The sequence below is a fragment of the Vipera ursinii genome (genome assembly GCF_947247035.1).
Source record: "Vipera ursinii genome assembly, chromosome: 13".
NCBI classification, from domain to species: domain Eukaryota; kingdom Metazoa; phylum Chordata; class Lepidosauria; order Squamata; family Viperidae; genus Vipera; species Vipera ursinii.
The window spans coordinates 18,879,879-18,897,756 of record NC_139526.1 but is presented as its reverse complement, the minus strand read 5'-3'; the positions used below and the strand labels follow the sequence as shown (position 1 = coordinate 18,897,756).

The window sequence follows — 17,878 nt, the reverse complement described above, 5'->3', positions numbered from 1 at the left end:
AAAAAGTGACTTATGAACATTTTTCACACTTACGACCGTTGCAGCTTTCCCCCCGCGGTCATGTGATCACAATTCAGACACTCGGCAACCGGTTCGAGGTTACCAGGGTGGCGGTGTCCCGCCGTCGTCCTCCTTTTGCCGCAATCAAACTCGGTGGGGAAGCCGGGTTCGCTTAGCCCCCGTGTTACCAACCGAACGGCAGCGACTCGCTTAACGACGGAGGTCGCCAAACGGGGCCAACGCGTCTTAACCAAAGCCGCAGGAAGGTTGGGCTGGGCCGTGGTCGTAAGTCGAGGACCCCTCGGGCCAAGGAAGGAGGGAGGAAGGGGTTAACGGGGGCGTGGCCGCGCGAGGCCCCGCCTCCCTCCCTCCCCTCCCTCCGCCGAAAGAGCCGCCGCCGCCGCCGCCTCCCCGGCCGCGCTTCCCCGCTCGGCGCTCCTTCCCTCCCGCCGGCCATGGCCGCCACCGGGGTGCTGCCCTTCATCCGCGGCATCGACCTCAGCGGCAACGACTTCAAGGTGAGCCGGGCCCCGGGCTGGGCGCCTGGCTTCCGCCTCTTCCCGGCCGGGCTGGATCGGGCTGGGCAGCCGAGCGAACGCCGGGCTCCTGCGACTCCCACGCCCATCCTCCCCCGCCGCCAGGAGGGTGGGAGCCGCGGTCCCGGCCCCGCTTCGCCGAGCTTGGCAGCCTCTTTCCGGGCTGGGGAGGGGGCGTCGAGGAAGGAACCCCCACCGCCGTCGGTCCGGGCAATCCCGGATCTCGCTCCCCCGCCCCCCCTTCTGAACTTTCTGAAAAGTTTGGCCGGGCCGCCCCTCCCCGCAGCCCGCCCGGGTCCTGGCTCGCCCAGCCGGCTTTTCCCCTGGGTTAAAGAAAGAAATACAATTGAATCTATTAGATTTTGGAAAGAGGCCAGTGACGTTTCCGGTCCAACCCGGGCTTTCTCAACCTCAGCGACTTTCCGGGCGGGTGGCCTTCGTGCCGGCTGGGGAATTCTGGGAGTTCTGGGAGTCCAGCCTTCTGGAAATCCCCAGAGCCGGATTGGAGGGGCGGCTGCCTGCGTCGTCCTGCACCGTAGGGTAGACTGCTCCTGTCCTTGGAGGCTTCGCATCCTTTTTCAGACTGTCCGATAGAGGCCCTTTTGTAGGGGGAAGGGGGTGACCAGATTCCCTCCCCCCCCCCCCCGATTATTCCTAGAGGTTATTTTTGGTTATAGAAGAAAAGGATTGATTTGTTCAGATCCTGTGAAGTCAGGCTGCATTTCCGGGCAGCTCTTGGTGGATTTAAGGTCTGGTCTTTGGCTTCTTCTGTGACTCAGGGCTGCAGACTGAGCCCAGGGAAGGGGTGGGGGGCGGGGGTCACCTCCTCTTTCCAGCTCGGCAGCACCTTCGTTTGGGGAGGGGAAAATATATGCTCTGGTTAAAGAAAGCAAATATTGGCGAATTGTTGCAGAGGCGGCACGGAAAGGTTACATAAAATGAAAAACTCCTATTTGATCATTATTCGCAATGGAAGATATGATATGCGAGCTTGTTGCCGTTTAACCGGAAAATATTATGAAATCTTGCACAATTTATTTACTTAAAGTTCCTGGTGTTTCCTAGAGCTAAACTTAACCTGGGTTCCTTCCCATCTTCCTTAATGTTTCCATTTATCCAGTCTTGCCAATCACTTCCTCCTGCAGAGTTTACAGGGCTGATATTAGAATTATAATTAGCAGTGAGCCACATTTTTTGGTGGGGGGGAGGCATGTTTGCCTGGAGATGTAATCGAGGTCTGGAATACTTCTGAAGTGACTGCAACCCTGCTTATAAATAGTGACGCCACTCGGGGAGGGGAAGGGGGCAGATGGGGGCCGGCATTCGGACACTCAATCTCCGTGGCTCCTTCCTAGTGCCTTGCTTGGATAACGGATCACACTTCCTAACATTTCAGAGTGTAAATTTCTTGAGACAGAAACGGTTGCTTGAAATGGTGCTTCTCTATTCTCAATGCAGGTTCAGTGAGAGGGTCCGAGAATCTCAGGGTAGAGGGGAGGGGTCAGTGCAAAGTCCTGGAAGGATCCTGTATCTTATGGACATTGGTTGGAAAGACCCTTTAATCGGGGGCCTGTTTGAAGGAGAGTAGAGTAGAATAGAATGTAGATAAAATATAGAATGGAATATAAAATAGAACAGAACATGGAATAAAATACAGAATAAATAAAAATAGAACGTAGAATAAAATACAGAATAAAGTACAGAATAGAATAGATCCTCATCTTACAGCCATTTGTTTAACAACTCAGAGTTATGATGGTGCTGAAAAAAGTGGCTCATGCCTGGTCCTCTCACTTACGACGGTCACAACATCCCCACGGTCCCTTGCCAGAAACGTCTCCAGCAGGTTTCCAAGTCTAACTGCCCCCCCCCCCGGGTGTTTCCTCTCCCTGCGGCAGGGCGGCTTCTTCCCGGAGCACGTGAAGTCCATGAGCAGCCTGCGATGGCTGAAGCTGAACCGGACCGGCCTTTGCTACCTGCCGGAGGAGCTTTCTGCCCTCCACAAGCTGGTGAGAGATCCGGGTTACCTTTTGCTCCCTCTGAGACGCTGGGAATTTTGGGGGAGGATGGGAACTGGGGAAAGGGGGAAAAACATGGGGCCACAGAAACAGGGGAGGGTTTTTCTTGAGTCCCCCTTAATTGTTAAAATTGATTTTTTTGCAAGTGTTATTATTACACCCTGCCACCTTCCCCTTTACCCCTATTTAATCTCTTTTAATTTGTTTTAACGTTTGTATTGAATGTTTTTAAATGCCCTGTAAACCGCCCTGAGTCCTTCGGGAAAGGGCGGTATACAGTATAAATCTAAATAAATAAATAAATAAATAAACTCAGGTGCCCAAAGAGGGGGGCTCGGGATCCTTTAGGCTTAAAGGGGCTAGTGAGAGAGGAAGGATGGAAGATTGGGGGGGGCAGGATTTCCCTTCAAAGATCTCTCCCCTTCCACCTGCTTTCTTCCTAGACCCCCAGCCCGGGTCCTCCTCGATTAGATTTAGGCTCAGTGCACAAACTCAGCTAGTTTGGTCAGCAGTGTATAACAGCTATGAAGCCAACCAGAGGGGAGGGTGCCCGCCAACCCCTCTCCTTAATATCACGCAGCCCCCAACCCCTTTTTGCTTGCCTTTCCCAATAGGAGCACCTCTCTGTGTGCCACAACAACTTGACCACCCTCCACGGAGAATTCTCCAGCCTCCCTTGCCTGCGGGTAGGTCCTCTGCACCCAGAGCTCCCCTCTTGCCCCTCTGCATGGCGGCCAGGCGCGTCTGACCCCCTGTTCTCTCTCCTGCTGCCCCCAGGCCATCGTCGCCCGGGCCAATGCGCTGAAAAATTCCGGGATTCCTTATGAAATCTTCCAGCTGGACGACCTCTCCGTCTTGGTAGGTGGCAGCTCTGGCCAGGGAATTCTGGGAGTTGAAGTCCACGTATCTTAAAGCACACTGGCCGGGGAATTCTGGGAGTTGAAGTCCACGTATCTTACATTGACCAAGTTTGAGAAAATTTGATCTAAATCAAAGTGCGCCAGTTATTTTTGCGCTTTGGGTCTCTGAGAAACGTGGCCTGTTTGGCAGCCACAGCAGCAGCGCCGGCCACGTGAGGCTTCAGTGGTCTCTAATGTCCCCTTCCTGCCTTTCTCTTTCCCCAGGACCTCAGCTACAACCAGCTGACCGAGTGTCCACGGGAGCTGGAGAACGCCAAGAATATCCTTGTGCTCAACCTCAAACATAACAGGTAGTACAGCCAGACCTCGACTTGCTCAGTGATTGTATGAACTTATGACGGAGTCCCTCCTCCCCACACCCCCCAAAAAAACTGCTTCTGACCTGATTTCAAAGTTATGACAGCCACACTCACCCCCATGGTCACATGAACACGTGATTTGGGGCACTTAGCGGCTAACTCACAGATGTTTGCAGCCTCCTGTGGTCACATGACTGCAATTTTCAGTTGGTTTGTGGTTTTTTTTGCCAGTATTCGGATTTACGTCTGGTTTCCAACCAATAACGCCCACTAAATAAAATAGCTTTGCTAGTGTCAGAGTGTTTGCTTAATAACCGTGGGATTTGCCTAACAACGGATGCCGAAAATGGCAAAAGATTGGGTCCAGTCACTTGAAGCCTTGACCTGGCACCACAACAATTTATAACCCAAATTCAGGGCTTTACAGATTACGGCCGTAAGTCAAGGACTTATTGTCTGCTCTGTTCCCTTCCTTTCTTGGTCCAAATCCAAGCTTCAATCAGAGCAAACCATAATGACGGGTTGCCCAAAACAGAATGCAAAACAATTTTTTGCCGCTCCCTCTCCTTCCATCTCAAGTGCCCGTCTGGCCTTTCTGCCATCCCAAACGGGCAGCGAGCAAATGGCAGCTTCCACCAGGACACGTCGTCGCCTGGAAGGAGCGAGCGGCACTTCCAAGCCCGGGGTGCAGCCTTCCGCACAGGGAGACACCCCAGGGCGTTTGGGGAAGAGAGAACGAATGGCTGCTTGCATCGGAAACCAGGGGTGTGAACCTCTGGCTGCTTAAGTGTCTCCCTGGCGAGCGGGCGAGGTGCTGGCACCGGGCCGGGCCTACCTGGCAGTGTAAACAAGGCGTGCCCCTCTTTTCTCTCCCGCCCCACCCCCACCCTCCGCTTTGCCCCTGCAGCATAGATAGTATCCCCAACCAGCTCTTCATCAACCTGACAGACCTGCTTTACCTGGATTTGAGCGACAACAAGCTGGAGAGCCTGCCCCCCCAAATGAGACGCCTGGTGCACCTGCAGACCTTGGTTTTGAACAATAACCCTCTGATGCACGCCCAGCTCAGGTAAAAGGGGGGGGGGAAATTCTGCAGGTTTTCTTCCATCCTTGTTCCCCTGGGAGTTGCAAGGGGAGAGACTGGCCAAAAAGGAAGTCTCTCCTTTACTTACTCTAAAGGCGCTAGTCCCTGGGGATCAGGAGAGACCTCGGTGCACAGGCAAAGCTTGGGCTGAGTCCAGCTAGCAAGTTTGGTGAAGGCCGGGTCCGGGCAGAATCCTGGCTTGCTTTCCTGCACCCGGCGGCGCTACCTCTAAGCCCTTCTCCCCTGTCCTTCTTCCGCCTGAAGGCAACTCCCCGCCATGACGGCTCTGCAAACCCTCCATCTCCGGAATACGCAGCGGACCCAGAGCAACCTGCCAACGAGCTTAGACGGGCTGAGCAGCCTGGCAGGTACCAGCTGTGGTCACCCCACCTCCCACCTCCGTTTCCCCAGCCTTTCCCCCATTTGCCTCCTCCAAAGGCCTCCAGCTGGGTGGACAGTGGTGGGAACTGTACTTCCCATCCGTTGGGAGAGAATAACCTCGGAGGACATTGCGGGGCTAATTACGAGAAGGGAAAGAAGTGCCTTGTGACTGCAACACAAGTCGGGGCACTGTGCACCCCAGAACCCGAAGTGATGGAAGACCAGTTGGCCCTCTTCCCTCCCCCCCCCCGCTGAACCTCCTTCCTTTTGCAACTTGATCTTTCTCTCCTCGCCCTGTACAGACGTGGATCTCTCTTGCAACGATCTGAGCCGGATTCCGGAATGTCTCTACACTCTGTCCAACCTGCGGCGTCTGAACCTGAGCACCAACCAGATTTCAGAGCTGTCTCTCTGCATCGACCAGTGGACAGAACTGGAGACCCTCAACCTGTCCAGGAACCAGCTCACTTCCCTAACGGTGGGTGCCCCTTCCTGGAGGCCACGTTCTTTGGGCTTCTCTGAGGACCAGCTAAGGACAGGCCAGCAACAGGAGCGGAGACAGGGATGGTTTTATTATGAAACCATCGTGTTGGATTAAAGCTTGCAGGCTGAACGGAGCCACTGGGTTGCTCTTAAGAACAAGGCAGCAGAGTTTCCTCAACCGAGCCCTCCACTTATGACGGATCACTTAGCGACCACTTGAAGTTATAATCTACCTGAAAAGGGGACTTATGACCTGGATCCAAACTTCCTGAGTTAGATGGGGAAGGTGTGCTGGAGGCGTTGCTTTTACAGGCAAGAAAAAGCAGAGACATTCAGGAACTGCCAACCTCCTAGGGATAAGGAGACAGGCCAGGGTTTCTGAACCTTTAAGATATCTTTATGATGCGTGGACTTGAACTCCCAGAACTCCCCAGCCACATGCTGGGATTTCAAGTCCACAGGTCCTAAAGTTGCCAGGTTTGAAAAATACTAATGTAGTACAGTACAGGGGATATATGGAACCAAAGATCAATATTTTTCTCCCTTTGCATTGCGATTCATGGACCCTTTTGTTCAATGTTTATAAAAACAATTCTGACTGGTTTTGCCACAAGGGATGTATTTGCACCCGGTTTTGTGGAAAAGCAGCTTCCGAATGAGGAAGTGGGATTACTTTCCTTCCTGAAATTAATTTTTCATCCACCCTTCTCCCTCTAGTCTGCTATCTGCAAACTCACCAAACTGAAGAAGCTCTACTTGAATTCCAACAAGCTGGACTTCGACGGCATCCCCTCCGGCATCGGGAAGCTGGCCAACCTGGAGGAATTTATGGCTGCCAACAACAACCTGGAGCTCATCCCCGAAAGCCTTTGCAGGTGTGTTGCGTTTCGCTCCTCGCCCCAAGTAGCGCGGCCATCGCGCTCTGGACGGGCTGGACCTCAAGTTAAGCTGGACGTAGTCCTCCGAGCCTCCTCTTTCCACAGGTGTGTGAAACTCAGGAAGCTGGTTTTGAACAAGAATCGCCTGGTGACCTTGCCGGAAGCGGTGCATTTTCTGACCGATGTGGAGGTGAGAATTTGGGGGGCAGAGGAATCCTGCAAGGAGGAAGAGGCTCCCCCTTGAGCAACAGTTGAGGGTCAAGGATTAGCTCTAATGAACGTTCTCCCTGGAGAACCGCTTGTCTTCGCTGCTCCTGACTGAGTTCCTCTTCCCTGCTTGCAGATCTTGGATGTCCGGGAGAACCCCAATCTGGTGATGCCCCCAAAGCCCGTGGACCGAACTTCAGAGTGGTACAACATTGATTTCTCCTTGCAAAATCAGCTGCGGCTAGCTGGGGCATCTCCTGCCACAGTGGCAGCAGCAGCTGGAGGTGAGCTTAGGACCTCTTTGGGTGTAGGTGTGTAGTTTTCTTGTCCTCCCCAGCAAATAGCCACAATAGAAGGATAAACTGTTGCCTTCAACCTGATCATCTCAAGAACTTCCTTCTGCTTTGTAAACTAGAAACACGTCCGACCCCTCTCGCCCTGAACCATGTCCTCTTAGGACCATCTTCCCGATCTTGTTACTTCTCGATGGGAACTAGAACTTCTCCATCTCTTGCTTTCTAAAACTCTCCCCCCAGGGAGCAGCCCGAAAGACCCCCTGGCACGGAAAATGCGCTTGCGAAGACGCAAAGATTCAGCCCAAGACGACCAAGCTAAGCAGGTGTTGAAAGGCATGTCGGATGTGGCCCAGGAGAAGAATAAGAAGATGGAGGTAAGGTTGGATTTGTCTCCAAGTGACCCCACCATGCCTGGGGAGGAAAAGGCAAGCTGTAATGGGGGCTAAATGAAGACCACCTTCCCTTCCTCTTCCTTCTTTCCACCTTTAGGAGAACGGAGACCTAAAATACACGGACCTGAAGACCCGTCGCTGGGACCAGAGTTTGGAGAAACCTCAGCTCAACTATTCAGAGTTCTTCACAGAAGATGTGGGTCAGCTGCCAGGGGTCACCGTCTGGCAGATTGAGAATTTTGTGCCCATGTTGGTGGACGAGACTTTCCACGGGAAGTTCTACGAAGCTGATTGCTACATTGTGCTGAAGGTGGGAACAACCAAAAGGCCGGTGTGTGCGTATGTGTTGCTGTGGTCTGAGACTGATTTATGGCAATGTCCTTCAACCGCTTTACAAAAGTTGGACAAGATATCTAGTCTGCAGCCCACATCTAGCCTCGTTTCATGGATTGAGGATTCTTCTCTATGATCTGCTCTCCACAACCCATGAAACGAGGCTAGATGAGGTAGTCCTCAATTTATGACTGGTTGTTTAACAATTGTTTGAAGTTATGACAGACCTGTCTTGGGTTCCTTATGACCCAGATTCAAACTTCTGATGATCATGTGACTGAACCTTGAGTACTAAGCAGCCAGACGGCAATCACCACCACAAAAAGGGTCGTAAAATTGGGTTGGTCGTGTTCTGTGACCATCTGTGATGGACAAGGCTCTATGATGGCCCTAAGTCGTAGAAATACCGACCCAGATGTAGAGGGAGAACCGAGACAGGCCTCTAACCCTCTCTAACAAATAATGGCTCTTCTCCAGACCTTCCTTGATGACAGTGGCTCCTTGAACTGGGAGATCTATTACTGGATCGGCCAGGAGTCCTCCCTGGATAAGAAGGCCTGTTCGGCCATCCACGCCGTCAACCTGCGCAACTACCTGGGGGCCGAGAGCCGGAGCATTCGCGAAGAGATGGGGGACGAGAGTGATGAGTTCAGCCAGGTACCCAGCTTTCTCTGGGGGGGGGGGCCTTCCGTTCCGGAGATCTTTGCAGGCCTTTAGAACTTCAGAGCCTTGGTGGAGCAGTGGGCTAATGCCTCCTTAAGGAACACCAGCTGCCTGCCATTAGTGCAGGTTCGCATCCCACCAGGCTCAAGGTTGACTCAGCCTTCCATCCTTCTGAGGTAGGTAAAATGAGGACCCAGATTGTTGGGGGCAATAAGCTGACTTTGTAATAATGCCGCTTGGGGCCCCCCCGAAAGCCCTAATAAGCAGGCATATACATAGAATGAAGGCTATTGCTAAGCACGTTGATTTGTGCTTAGATTGTAAGCCGCCCTGAGTCTTCGGAGAAGGGCGGGATATAAATGGGATTAAAAAAAAAAACCTGCAGGAAATTGCCCAAAGAAATTGATAAAGTAAGAGCAAAGGGATTCAGCATGAAAAGACATTTCATATGCTGTTGTGAAGAGAACAGGGTTATGAGCTGGCTTGCGTGTTTAATCCATGATGGTTGCCGGTTTGCTTTAATATTATTTCTGTCTTTCCGCTTTTGGGAAAAAAAACACCCCTTTTTTTGACATGCTCTGGCAGGTATTTGATCATGAGATCTCCTACATTGAAGGGGGCACAGTGAGCGGATTCTACACTGTGGAAGACATCCATTATATCACCAGGTAAACCTGAAGCATCCACAAAATCAGGCTTTGCTCCAGGTGCTCAGGATGAAGCTGCTGGTTACGTTTGGGCGTTGGGGAAATCGGCACGGCCCTGAAGCGGCTAGTGCAAAAATACTCATTAGCCGTTTCTGCTCTTCCTCCACCTGCAGCCCCCATGAGTTAGGATTACGTGGCGGAGTTTCAGGAGAGAGTGGGTGTCTTTGGCTTGGGTCCCAACTGGTGTCTCTCTCGGCAGTTTGGGCGGGAATTGCCTGCTATCCTGGTTTGTCTCTATCCCAGCTGGCTTGCAAGTCTCCAGGTTATATTCTTTTCTAGCCTGCCGGTTCTCTGATGGCAACTTGCAAACCCCAATCCATCATTTGTGGAGGCTGCAGTAATTATTTCAACCTCTTGTTTTCAAATGCCCTCTTCAAATGTCTTAAGAGAGAGAGAGAGAGAGAGAGAGAGAGAGAGAGAGAGAGAGAGAGAGATTATCAATTGCACAACATTAGTTTCTTGCTTTCTCTGCCTCCCTCCTCCCAAATGGATATAACGAAGCTGCTGTTTCTGCAATTTCAATGCAGGCTGTACCGTGTGTATGGAAAGAAGAATATCAAATTGGAGCCAGTTCCTGTGAAAGCAACCGCTTTGGATCCTCGGTAAATACGCAGAACGGCCCTCTTTGGAACTCTTAAGCTCAGGCCTCTGTGGGAAAATGCTGCTGGCTATTTTTTAAAAACCCATTTTTAAAAACCCTTTTCTTTCATCCCTTATAGCTTTGTCTTCCTGTTGGATCACGGCCTTGAGATTTACATCTGGAGGGGCAGCCAGGCTACTCTCAATGGTACCACCAAAGCCAGGTGAGTGCCAAAAGAAGGTTGTGGCACGGCTGGTCTCTGAAACATCTGCAGGAGTTCTGCAGAAGTGCACTGACATTAGCTACATCACTATTTTACCTTGTCATTATTGCCAGCACCCGCCAAAAATGGACTCAGACGGAAACTTTGTCCATAAACCAAGAAAGACACGTTGAGATTTTTCAAGCAGATTTCTTTATTGTTACTCGCTGATAGATTAAAATCTTGCCAAACTGAAGCCGACTACTTGAACCATAAGATGGAGACTCTGGGAACCGTTAAGGAGGAACAGGCTTCACCCTCTTTCTCACACACTATCTAAGCTGCTTTGGCTCTTGCTCCTCTGGAATTCGCTTCCTCCCTCCTGGGAATCTGGACAACAGTCCGTGTGGGGAGGGGGAGGTCTGGTACCACAGCCAGTCTCTTTCCTTCACAAATCAGTCTTGGCTGTGTAAAAGCATCGGTGCCAAAGATGGAGCTTTGAAGGTTGCTAGCGTTGGGCACAGAGGTTGGGCCTACAGTTGGAAGCAGGGAGCTTTATCTGAGGAGATTCAGGTTCTCTGTCCCTTCTGCTGGTCCTGGACTCATCTCCCACCCAATCCCCTCTCTTCTTCTCAGGCTCTTCGCCGAGAAGATCAACAAGAACGAGCGGAAGGGCAAGGCCGAAATCCTGCTGCTGACTCAGACCGAGGAGACGCCGGAGTTCTGGGAACTCCTGGGTGGGCAGGTGGAAGAGATCCACGCCAACGTCCCCGATGACTTCAAGCCGCCCAGGCCCAAGCTCTACAAGGTGAGAGTTGGGGAGAGAAAAAGAGAGGCTGGAATCACACATCTTAAGCTTCAGCTTCTCCACTCGTTTCTGTAGGGATTTTCCAGAAATGTGCTACTTTCTTCCATTATTCCTACTCAGATCTACCTGCTCTAGACCTTACATTAGTCTTTGGAGGCATTTATGCCCAACGGTGTTGATGGTGAGAGAAGGCGGGATTTGGGAAAATCAGTGATGTCCTGTTGGCTTGGATCACATCCAGGATGGCTCAAACTGGGCTTTGCTTACGTCCTTCTCGGTGTAAATGCTCTTCCTTCTCCTCCTTTCCTCCTCCTGCGCAGGTTGGCCTGGGACTGGGCTACTTGGAGCTGCCCCAGATCAACTACAGGCTGTCTGTGGAGCACAAGAAAAGGCCAGCGGTGGACCTGTTGCCCGAAATGAGGCTGGTAGGACTCTGGGGACAATGTCTGCAAGGTGGTGATGGGGGCAAAGTAGAAGTTCTGGATGGTTTCTGATTAAAGCTAGTCCAGAACCTGGTTTTTGGACCTCTCCTACCTTCCAAGAGTCCTGAAAGGAGATTTCAGGTGGTCCAGTTGAGTCTCAACCATCTACTTTTGTCTTCTTTGATAGCTCCAGAGCCTGCTAGACACCAAGTCAGTCTACCTTCTGGACTGCTGGTCAGACGTCTTCATCTGGATTGGCCGGAAGTCTCCACGCCTGGTGCGGGCAGCTGCTCTCAAGCTGGGCCAGGAGCTGTGCAGTATGCTTCACCGCCCCAAGCATGCCATGGTCATCCGGAACCTGGAGGGCACCGAGTGCCAGGTCTTCAAATCCAAATTCAAGAACTGGGATGATGTGCTGAAGGTGGACTACACCCGCAATGCTGAGGCGGTCCATAAACCTGAAGGTCTCTCAGGAAAAGTGCAGAAGGATGCTGAGAAGAAGGACCAGCTCAAGGCTGACTTGACTGCCCTGTTTCTGCCACGTCAGCCCCCGATGCCTCTGAGCGAGGTAGGTCCTACAAGGTGGAGAGAACCAAGCTAGGCCCTCGATTCTGGCTCCCTTGTGTGGAAGTAGATTAAGCATTCTCCAAACTAGCGTTTCTCAACCAGGACAGCTTGAAGATGGCTGAACTTCAACTCTCAGAATCCACCAGCCAGAAAAGTTGGCTGGGGAATTCTTGGGCTTGAAGTCCACCCATCTTCAGCTTGCGGAAGATTGAGAAACCCTCCTCCAAACATTGGGTGGTGTGACCATTATGAGATAGATTTAGCATTGCTTTGAGATGCCTGGAACGTTTCCCCACCCAAAACATCCTTCCATTTTTGCACTTCCTTCGTCTCCTTTGGAGGCCGCCTGTGTGACTTGGGTCTTTGCTTTCCCTCCCCCAGGCAGAGCAGCTGATGGAAGAATGGAATGAGGATCTGGACGGCATGGAAGGTTTCGTCCTGGAGAACAAGAAGTTCACCCGGCTGCCTGAAGAGGAATTTGGCCACTTCTACACCCAGGACTGCTACGTCTTTCTCTGCCGGTAGGTCGCCTCGCCAACTTTCCAGGTGCTCCGTGAGCTTGGTTCCTGGGAGGTCTTTCTGTCCTAATTACTCCCTTTGTCTAAATTAGTGCAGTGGATGGTGTTCCTCAGAGTAGGGAAGTGGGTTGAGAACACATGCTTCCTCAGAAATGCTCCTCTCCCGTTCTGGTGGGAGTCTCTGGGACCCTCTTGCCTCCTGGTGGGCTGAAATTCAACCCTCTGTTCATGGATGGTCACTTTTCTTTGCTGAGACCCGACCCCTAAGCGATGCCCTTCCTATTGAGTCCCACGTGGGCCCTTTGGACAAGGCTTAGATGCCTGCCCAACGCCAACCCTCCCTCAAGATGTTCTCAGACGTTCTCCGAGGTCTCCACCATCATAGCTGCTCTGTACGATCCTTGTGCTGAAGGAGTTTGTTCAAGTTGCCTCTTTTTTGCCAAGGCTGCCTGGGGAGAAGTAACCGAGTAACTTTGGTTTTGTCCTGAGAGGTACTGGATCCCTGTGGAGACAGAGGAAGAGGAGGAGGAGAAGAAGAAGAAGAGAGAGGAAGGGAGCGCTGAAGGGGAGGACGACGCAGAGAAGGAGGAGATGGAAGAAGAGAAGCAGCCAGAAGAAGACTTCCAATGTGTGGTTTATTTCTGGCAGGGCCGTGAGGCCTCCAACATGGGGTGGCTGACCTTCACTTTCAGCCTCCAGAAGAAATTTGAGAACCTTTTCCCAGGCAAGCTGGAGGTGAGCCAGAAGACCACCCCTGTGCTTGGAAGGAGAGTGGAGAACTGGGTGCATCCAACTTCTCTGCAGTGTTCTAGACCAGGGCGCTTCCAATTTGGCCCTTTTATGACTTGTGGACAAAGCTGGCTGAGGAATTCTGGGAGTTGAAGTCCACAAGTCATAAAAGGGTCAAGTTGGAAGAGCCCTGGTCTAGACTGATGTTTTCAAACTTGGCCCCTTTAAGATGGGTGGAATTCTAAGAGTTGAAGTCCACCCATCTTAAAGGAGCCAACTTTGAGAAACACTGCTGTAGGAGCTAAGCCGAAATAAATTATCCTGTCCTCCATATCTGTGCATCATTGACCCAAGATGTTTGGCCAGAGGAAGGCAGGGATGCTAAAATATTCCTGCCCAGATGTGCTGGACTTCAACTCCCAGAATCCCCACCCAGAATGGGGAATGTTCTCTGATTAGTCTGGCCTGGGAAGGACCGTTCTTAAAAAAAAAACCTCATGGAGATTTCAGTACTGCTCAAGCTTCCTCTGCTTTCCCGAGGAGCCCCATGCCTGTCCGATTCCTTGTTCACACTTCCTCCTTGACCATTTGCACAGCCAGGCTGGTCCATTCTGGGTGGGCTCATCTCCCCACGTTCCAAGTATGGCTGAGATTTCTGCACCCCCACCCCTCCCCTAATCCTCCAGGTTGTGCGCATGACGCAGCAGCAAGAGAACCCCAAGTTCCTCTCCCACTTCAAGAGGAAGTTCATCGTCCACAAGGGCAAGAGGAAAGCCAAGGAGGAGAATCTCCAGCCCAGCCTCTACCACATCCGCTCCAATGGCAGCGCGCTCTGCACCCGGTGAGGAGCTTCCTTCCCTGGGCACGGTTGGGGTCCTGGACCGCTGGACTTGCTGAGACCCTTTGGAGCCTCAGAGGGGGATTGAGGTCCTGCTGGCGGAGGAACTCGGGAAGTTCTCCCATTCCTGCTCTCCTGGCAATCTGAGATCTCCCAAGTGGGTTTACACAAGTGTTTGGATCTTGGAACCCAGAGTGGGAGAGCTGTCACCTCAAATGCAGTTTGAGCTTTTCTGAAAGGGTTGGCCAGCCCCTGCTAAACCCACCATCTTCAGAGACGGTTTGTTCCAGAGTCAAACGCCAAATCTGTTATCCTCAGGCTACGCCTAGCCTTTGGCCAAAGCTTCCTTGACATTCCAGCTCCTCCTTTGTGAGCAAAATTAATTCCCTTGGTCACTCTCCTTTGGCCGTGCGCCAGTCCGTCAACCCAACTACCCAAACCCAAATCAACCTATCAGCCCAAGCCCAGACAAGGGAAGGCACCTGCGGCTCTTCCCCTTTGTCCCTGCGGGTGCTGATGGTCTCCCCACCTTCCTCTCCAGGTGCATCCAGGTGAATACAGACTCCAGCCTTCTGAATTCTGAATTCTGCTTCATTTTGAAGGTAATCTGAGCCACCCATGGATGAAAACTGGGCAGTCGCTTTCTTCCTTTTTTTTAATCCGATGCTCTTTTGGAAAAGGCAGCTTGGCAGTTGGAATTCAAGGCCTCTTTCTGGGGTGCCAATCCCCCAAAATCGGTGCCCCCAGAATTCTAACTCTTCCATACCAGCCCTGGCCGTGCTAGCTCGAAATTCACGTAGCCTGAACACATCCAGTGAAAGCCAGGCAGGAGAAGGCTGACCTTTGCAACTTTTAAGACTTGTGGACTTGCAACTCCCAGAATTCTCCTTCCAGGTTCCCTTTGAGAGTTCCGACAACCAGGGCATCGTGTACACCTGGGTCGGCCGAGCTGCCAACCCCGATGAAGCCAAGCTGGCTGAAGATATCATGAACCATATGTTTGATGACTCGTACAGTAAACAGGTAAAGAGAACAAACAGAAGAGAATATTTGTAGCTCAGGGTTGAAATGAGGGGTCCTTGGTGCTTTTCTTGCGTACGTTTCTTGACCCAACTAGGGAACATCATCAGCGCTAGAAGCGAGGACCCCTTCTAGCACTGATGATGTTACCTAGTTGGGTCCCCTCCTCCTTGGTTTGCAGGTGATCAATGAGGGAGAAGAACCAGAGAATTTCTTTTGGGTCGGGATTGGAACCCAAAAACCTTATGATGGAGATGCCGAATACATGAACTTCTGCCGTCTTTTCAGGTGAGCCAGCTGGTCCCCTGGGTGGATCCCTTCTTCCCCAAGACGAGGGCTCTCCTCGTTCCTCGGCGAGAACCAAAAGCCTCCATCTCTTTGTCTAGCTTTTCTGAGTTTTATTTGGTTTATATTTATCTTTCTGCTGTTTGTAAGCCGCCCAAAGTCACCTTACCGGTGAGATGGGCAGCGTATAAATTGAATACATAAAAATAAGTTCCTGGAGAGCGGAAGGAGCCGGCCTTCTTTCCAAATTTGCCATCATCCAGCAAGCCCTCGGTCTGTAGTGGAATCCAAGACTGGCTCTCAAAGAGACTGAATTTGCTCCTGGGGGAGTGGGGGAGTGGGTGTCCGTTCTTCCCTCTTCTGCTCGAATGTCCATCTCAAAAGATTTTTTTTCCCCTGATTTTATCTCCCCCCCTCTCCCCCCCCCAGGTGCTCCAACGAGAAGGGCTACTTCGCGGTGTCGGAAAAATGCTCTGATTTCTGCCAGGACGATCTGGCGGACGATGACATCATGTTGCTGGACAACGGCTGTGAGGTCAGTCTGGGGCAGGAGCCTGACGGGACCCACCCTCGGCCGGCCGTGCCCTCGAGCGGATGGTGGGGCCAGGAGGAGAGGTCTCCCTGGGTAGCCCTGGGGTGGCCTCCTCTGCAGAAGAAGCCACTGCCAGGTGCCCTCTTCCTCTGTTCCAGGTCTACATGTGGGTGGGGACGCAGACCAGCCAGGTCGAGATCAAGCTGAGCCTCAAAGCTTGCCAGGTAACCATCCGGAGGGTCCCTGTTCATCTCCTGCTTTGGCTTCAGCAGGGTTTGGCTGGCCAGGGAGGAAAGTTCTCGCATCTCCTGGCCTCCTCCACTCTAGCGGCATCAAGATGTACAGATAGTCCTTCATTTACGACCAATTGAAGTTATGACCTACCTGAAAAAACAGGGAGTTACGGCCCAGTTTCAAAGTTCTGACAGCGCCCCCCCCCCCGGTCATATGACTGCACTTCACGGCTCGGCAACGGCACGTTTTACAACGGGTTTTGCTGAAAACTGGAATTCACATTTGAAGGATTTGAGGAAGTTGCAGGTCAGGTGTTGACCCTTTTCAGCTACCTTTTGCCTTTGCTGGGATTGGGCCAACCTGGAATTAAGGAGAAACCTCCTGACGGCGAGGACAGTCAACCAGTGGAACAGAAGTTGCCACCCGAAATCACGGAGGCTGGGCAGTCACTTGTCTGAGATGGTACAGGTTCTCCTGCTTGAGCAGGGGGATGGACTAGAAGACCTCCGAGGTCCCCTCCAGCTCTGTTCTATTCCTTCCTTCCTTCTTCAGGTCTACATCCAGCACATGCGGTCCAAAGACGCCGGCCGGCCCCGCAAACTCCGGCTGGTGCGCAAAGGCAACGAGCCTCTTCCCTTCACCCGCTGCTTCCACGCCTGGAGCACCTTCCGGAAGCCGCTGGCTTAACGGCAGCCAACGCCTGACCTCACTCTCTGCCGCCCGCGGGGCCCCACCGGGGATCCCCTGACGGATGGACTTTGTAGTCTTGTGCCAGCGCTGGGCGGCCCATCCCCGCCCTTCACTGCAACGCGCTTCTCTCCGAGCCGCGGATTGGAGTAAACGTTACTCAGAGAGAGGTGGGGGAGCTGAATTGCCCCCCCCCCAAATCCACCTCCTTGCTTCCACTCCCAATGCCGGCCAAATCTCATCTTACCCTTTTCCTCCCCAAGTGGCCATTCAGAGGCCCGGCCCTCTCTTAGCCATTCTTACAGCAGAGGTGCCTTGGTTCCTCCCCCCTCGAGCCCCCTCCCACTCAGGTGCTGCAGCCCCCCAGCCTTGTTCTGGAGTGCAGGGTGGGCTGAGCCCCAGGAGCGCACACACACACACACACACACACACACCGCCTGGGGGTCTCCGGCAAAAGTTTGCAGAGATTCTGGCACTTTCCAAATTAAGCGTGGAGCGGAAGCAGAGAGGTCTAGCACGAAGGGGTGGGGGAGGCTCGGGGAGGCCCCCTGCCCTGGAAAACGAGCATAAGATCCCCCCATCTTCCATCCCAGGGAAGGAAAAATTTCAGCAGCTGCTTTTGTGCTCCTAAAAGCCACCCCTGGCTAAAATTCTTTTTTATTGTACAGCTGCTAAAAGCACAACTGTCTTTTATTGCCTTCCAGTTGAATGCCTGGATCTGTTCTTTTTTTGCACTGAATTACAGAGTTTTTTTTAAAAAAAAATCACAAAGAAGTGGTGCCCTGCTGGCTTCTAGTCCTCATGAGGCACTAGGTTGTGAAAAGCAGATCTCTTGCAATTTTCTGCTTTGCAGTCAGCTCCTTCCTAGATCCCCACTTTTGGAGAGGGTGGGAAGAAAAGCCACAGAAAGAAACGCTTGGAAGAGCTTGTAAAAAGCAGGAGAAGTGCCACCCATTTTAAACCCAGCCTGGATCAACTTGATGCCCGCCAAACATCTGGAGCAATTGCATGGCCAAAGGCAGAGGCTGGCGGGCATCAACTCCAAACAGCTACAGCCGCAGGCAGGCATTCAACTAGCAAAGGGCAGGGTTGCGTCTGGCCTAACGCCAACACAGCGAAGGGGGTGTCCGTTCCAGGGCTTCACAAACTTCTTTTAATTTCTCAATAAAGATTGCAAAGTTGGCCACTGTGGTGTCCTTCTGTTCTGACAGCAATAAGCAAATCCTGGTTCACTCCAGCTATTTTTAGTGATTTCCCTC

At 52.3% G+C, this 17,878-nt stretch overlaps 1 protein-coding gene across 1 annotated transcript; it reads left to right on the top strand.

Annotated features, from left to right (window-relative positions):
• Positions 1-309: 309 nt before the first annotated feature.
• Positions 310-17,801, top strand: FLII (FLII actin remodeling protein). The gene is made up of 29 exons (XM_083372628.1): positions 310-518; positions 2,435-2,545; positions 3,169-3,240; positions 3,332-3,412; positions 3,679-3,764; positions 4,681-4,842; positions 5,122-5,225; positions 5,541-5,716; positions 6,439-6,596; positions 6,705-6,789; positions 6,943-7,090; positions 7,343-7,476; positions 7,592-7,804; positions 8,305-8,484; positions 9,076-9,158; positions 9,725-9,799; positions 9,917-10,000; positions 10,616-10,787; positions 11,108-11,212; positions 11,397-11,777; positions 12,158-12,297; positions 12,786-13,029; positions 13,710-13,864; positions 14,403-14,463; positions 14,756-14,884; positions 15,063-15,169; positions 15,596-15,701; positions 15,857-15,922; positions 16,485-17,801. Exons 1-29 carry the CDS (start codon positions 456-458, stop codon positions 16,617-16,619), a joined length of 3,816 nt encoding a protein of 1,271 aa, XP_083228754.1. The 5' UTR covers positions 310-455; the 3' UTR covers positions 16,620-17,801.
• Positions 17,802-17,878: the final 77 nt, after the last annotated feature.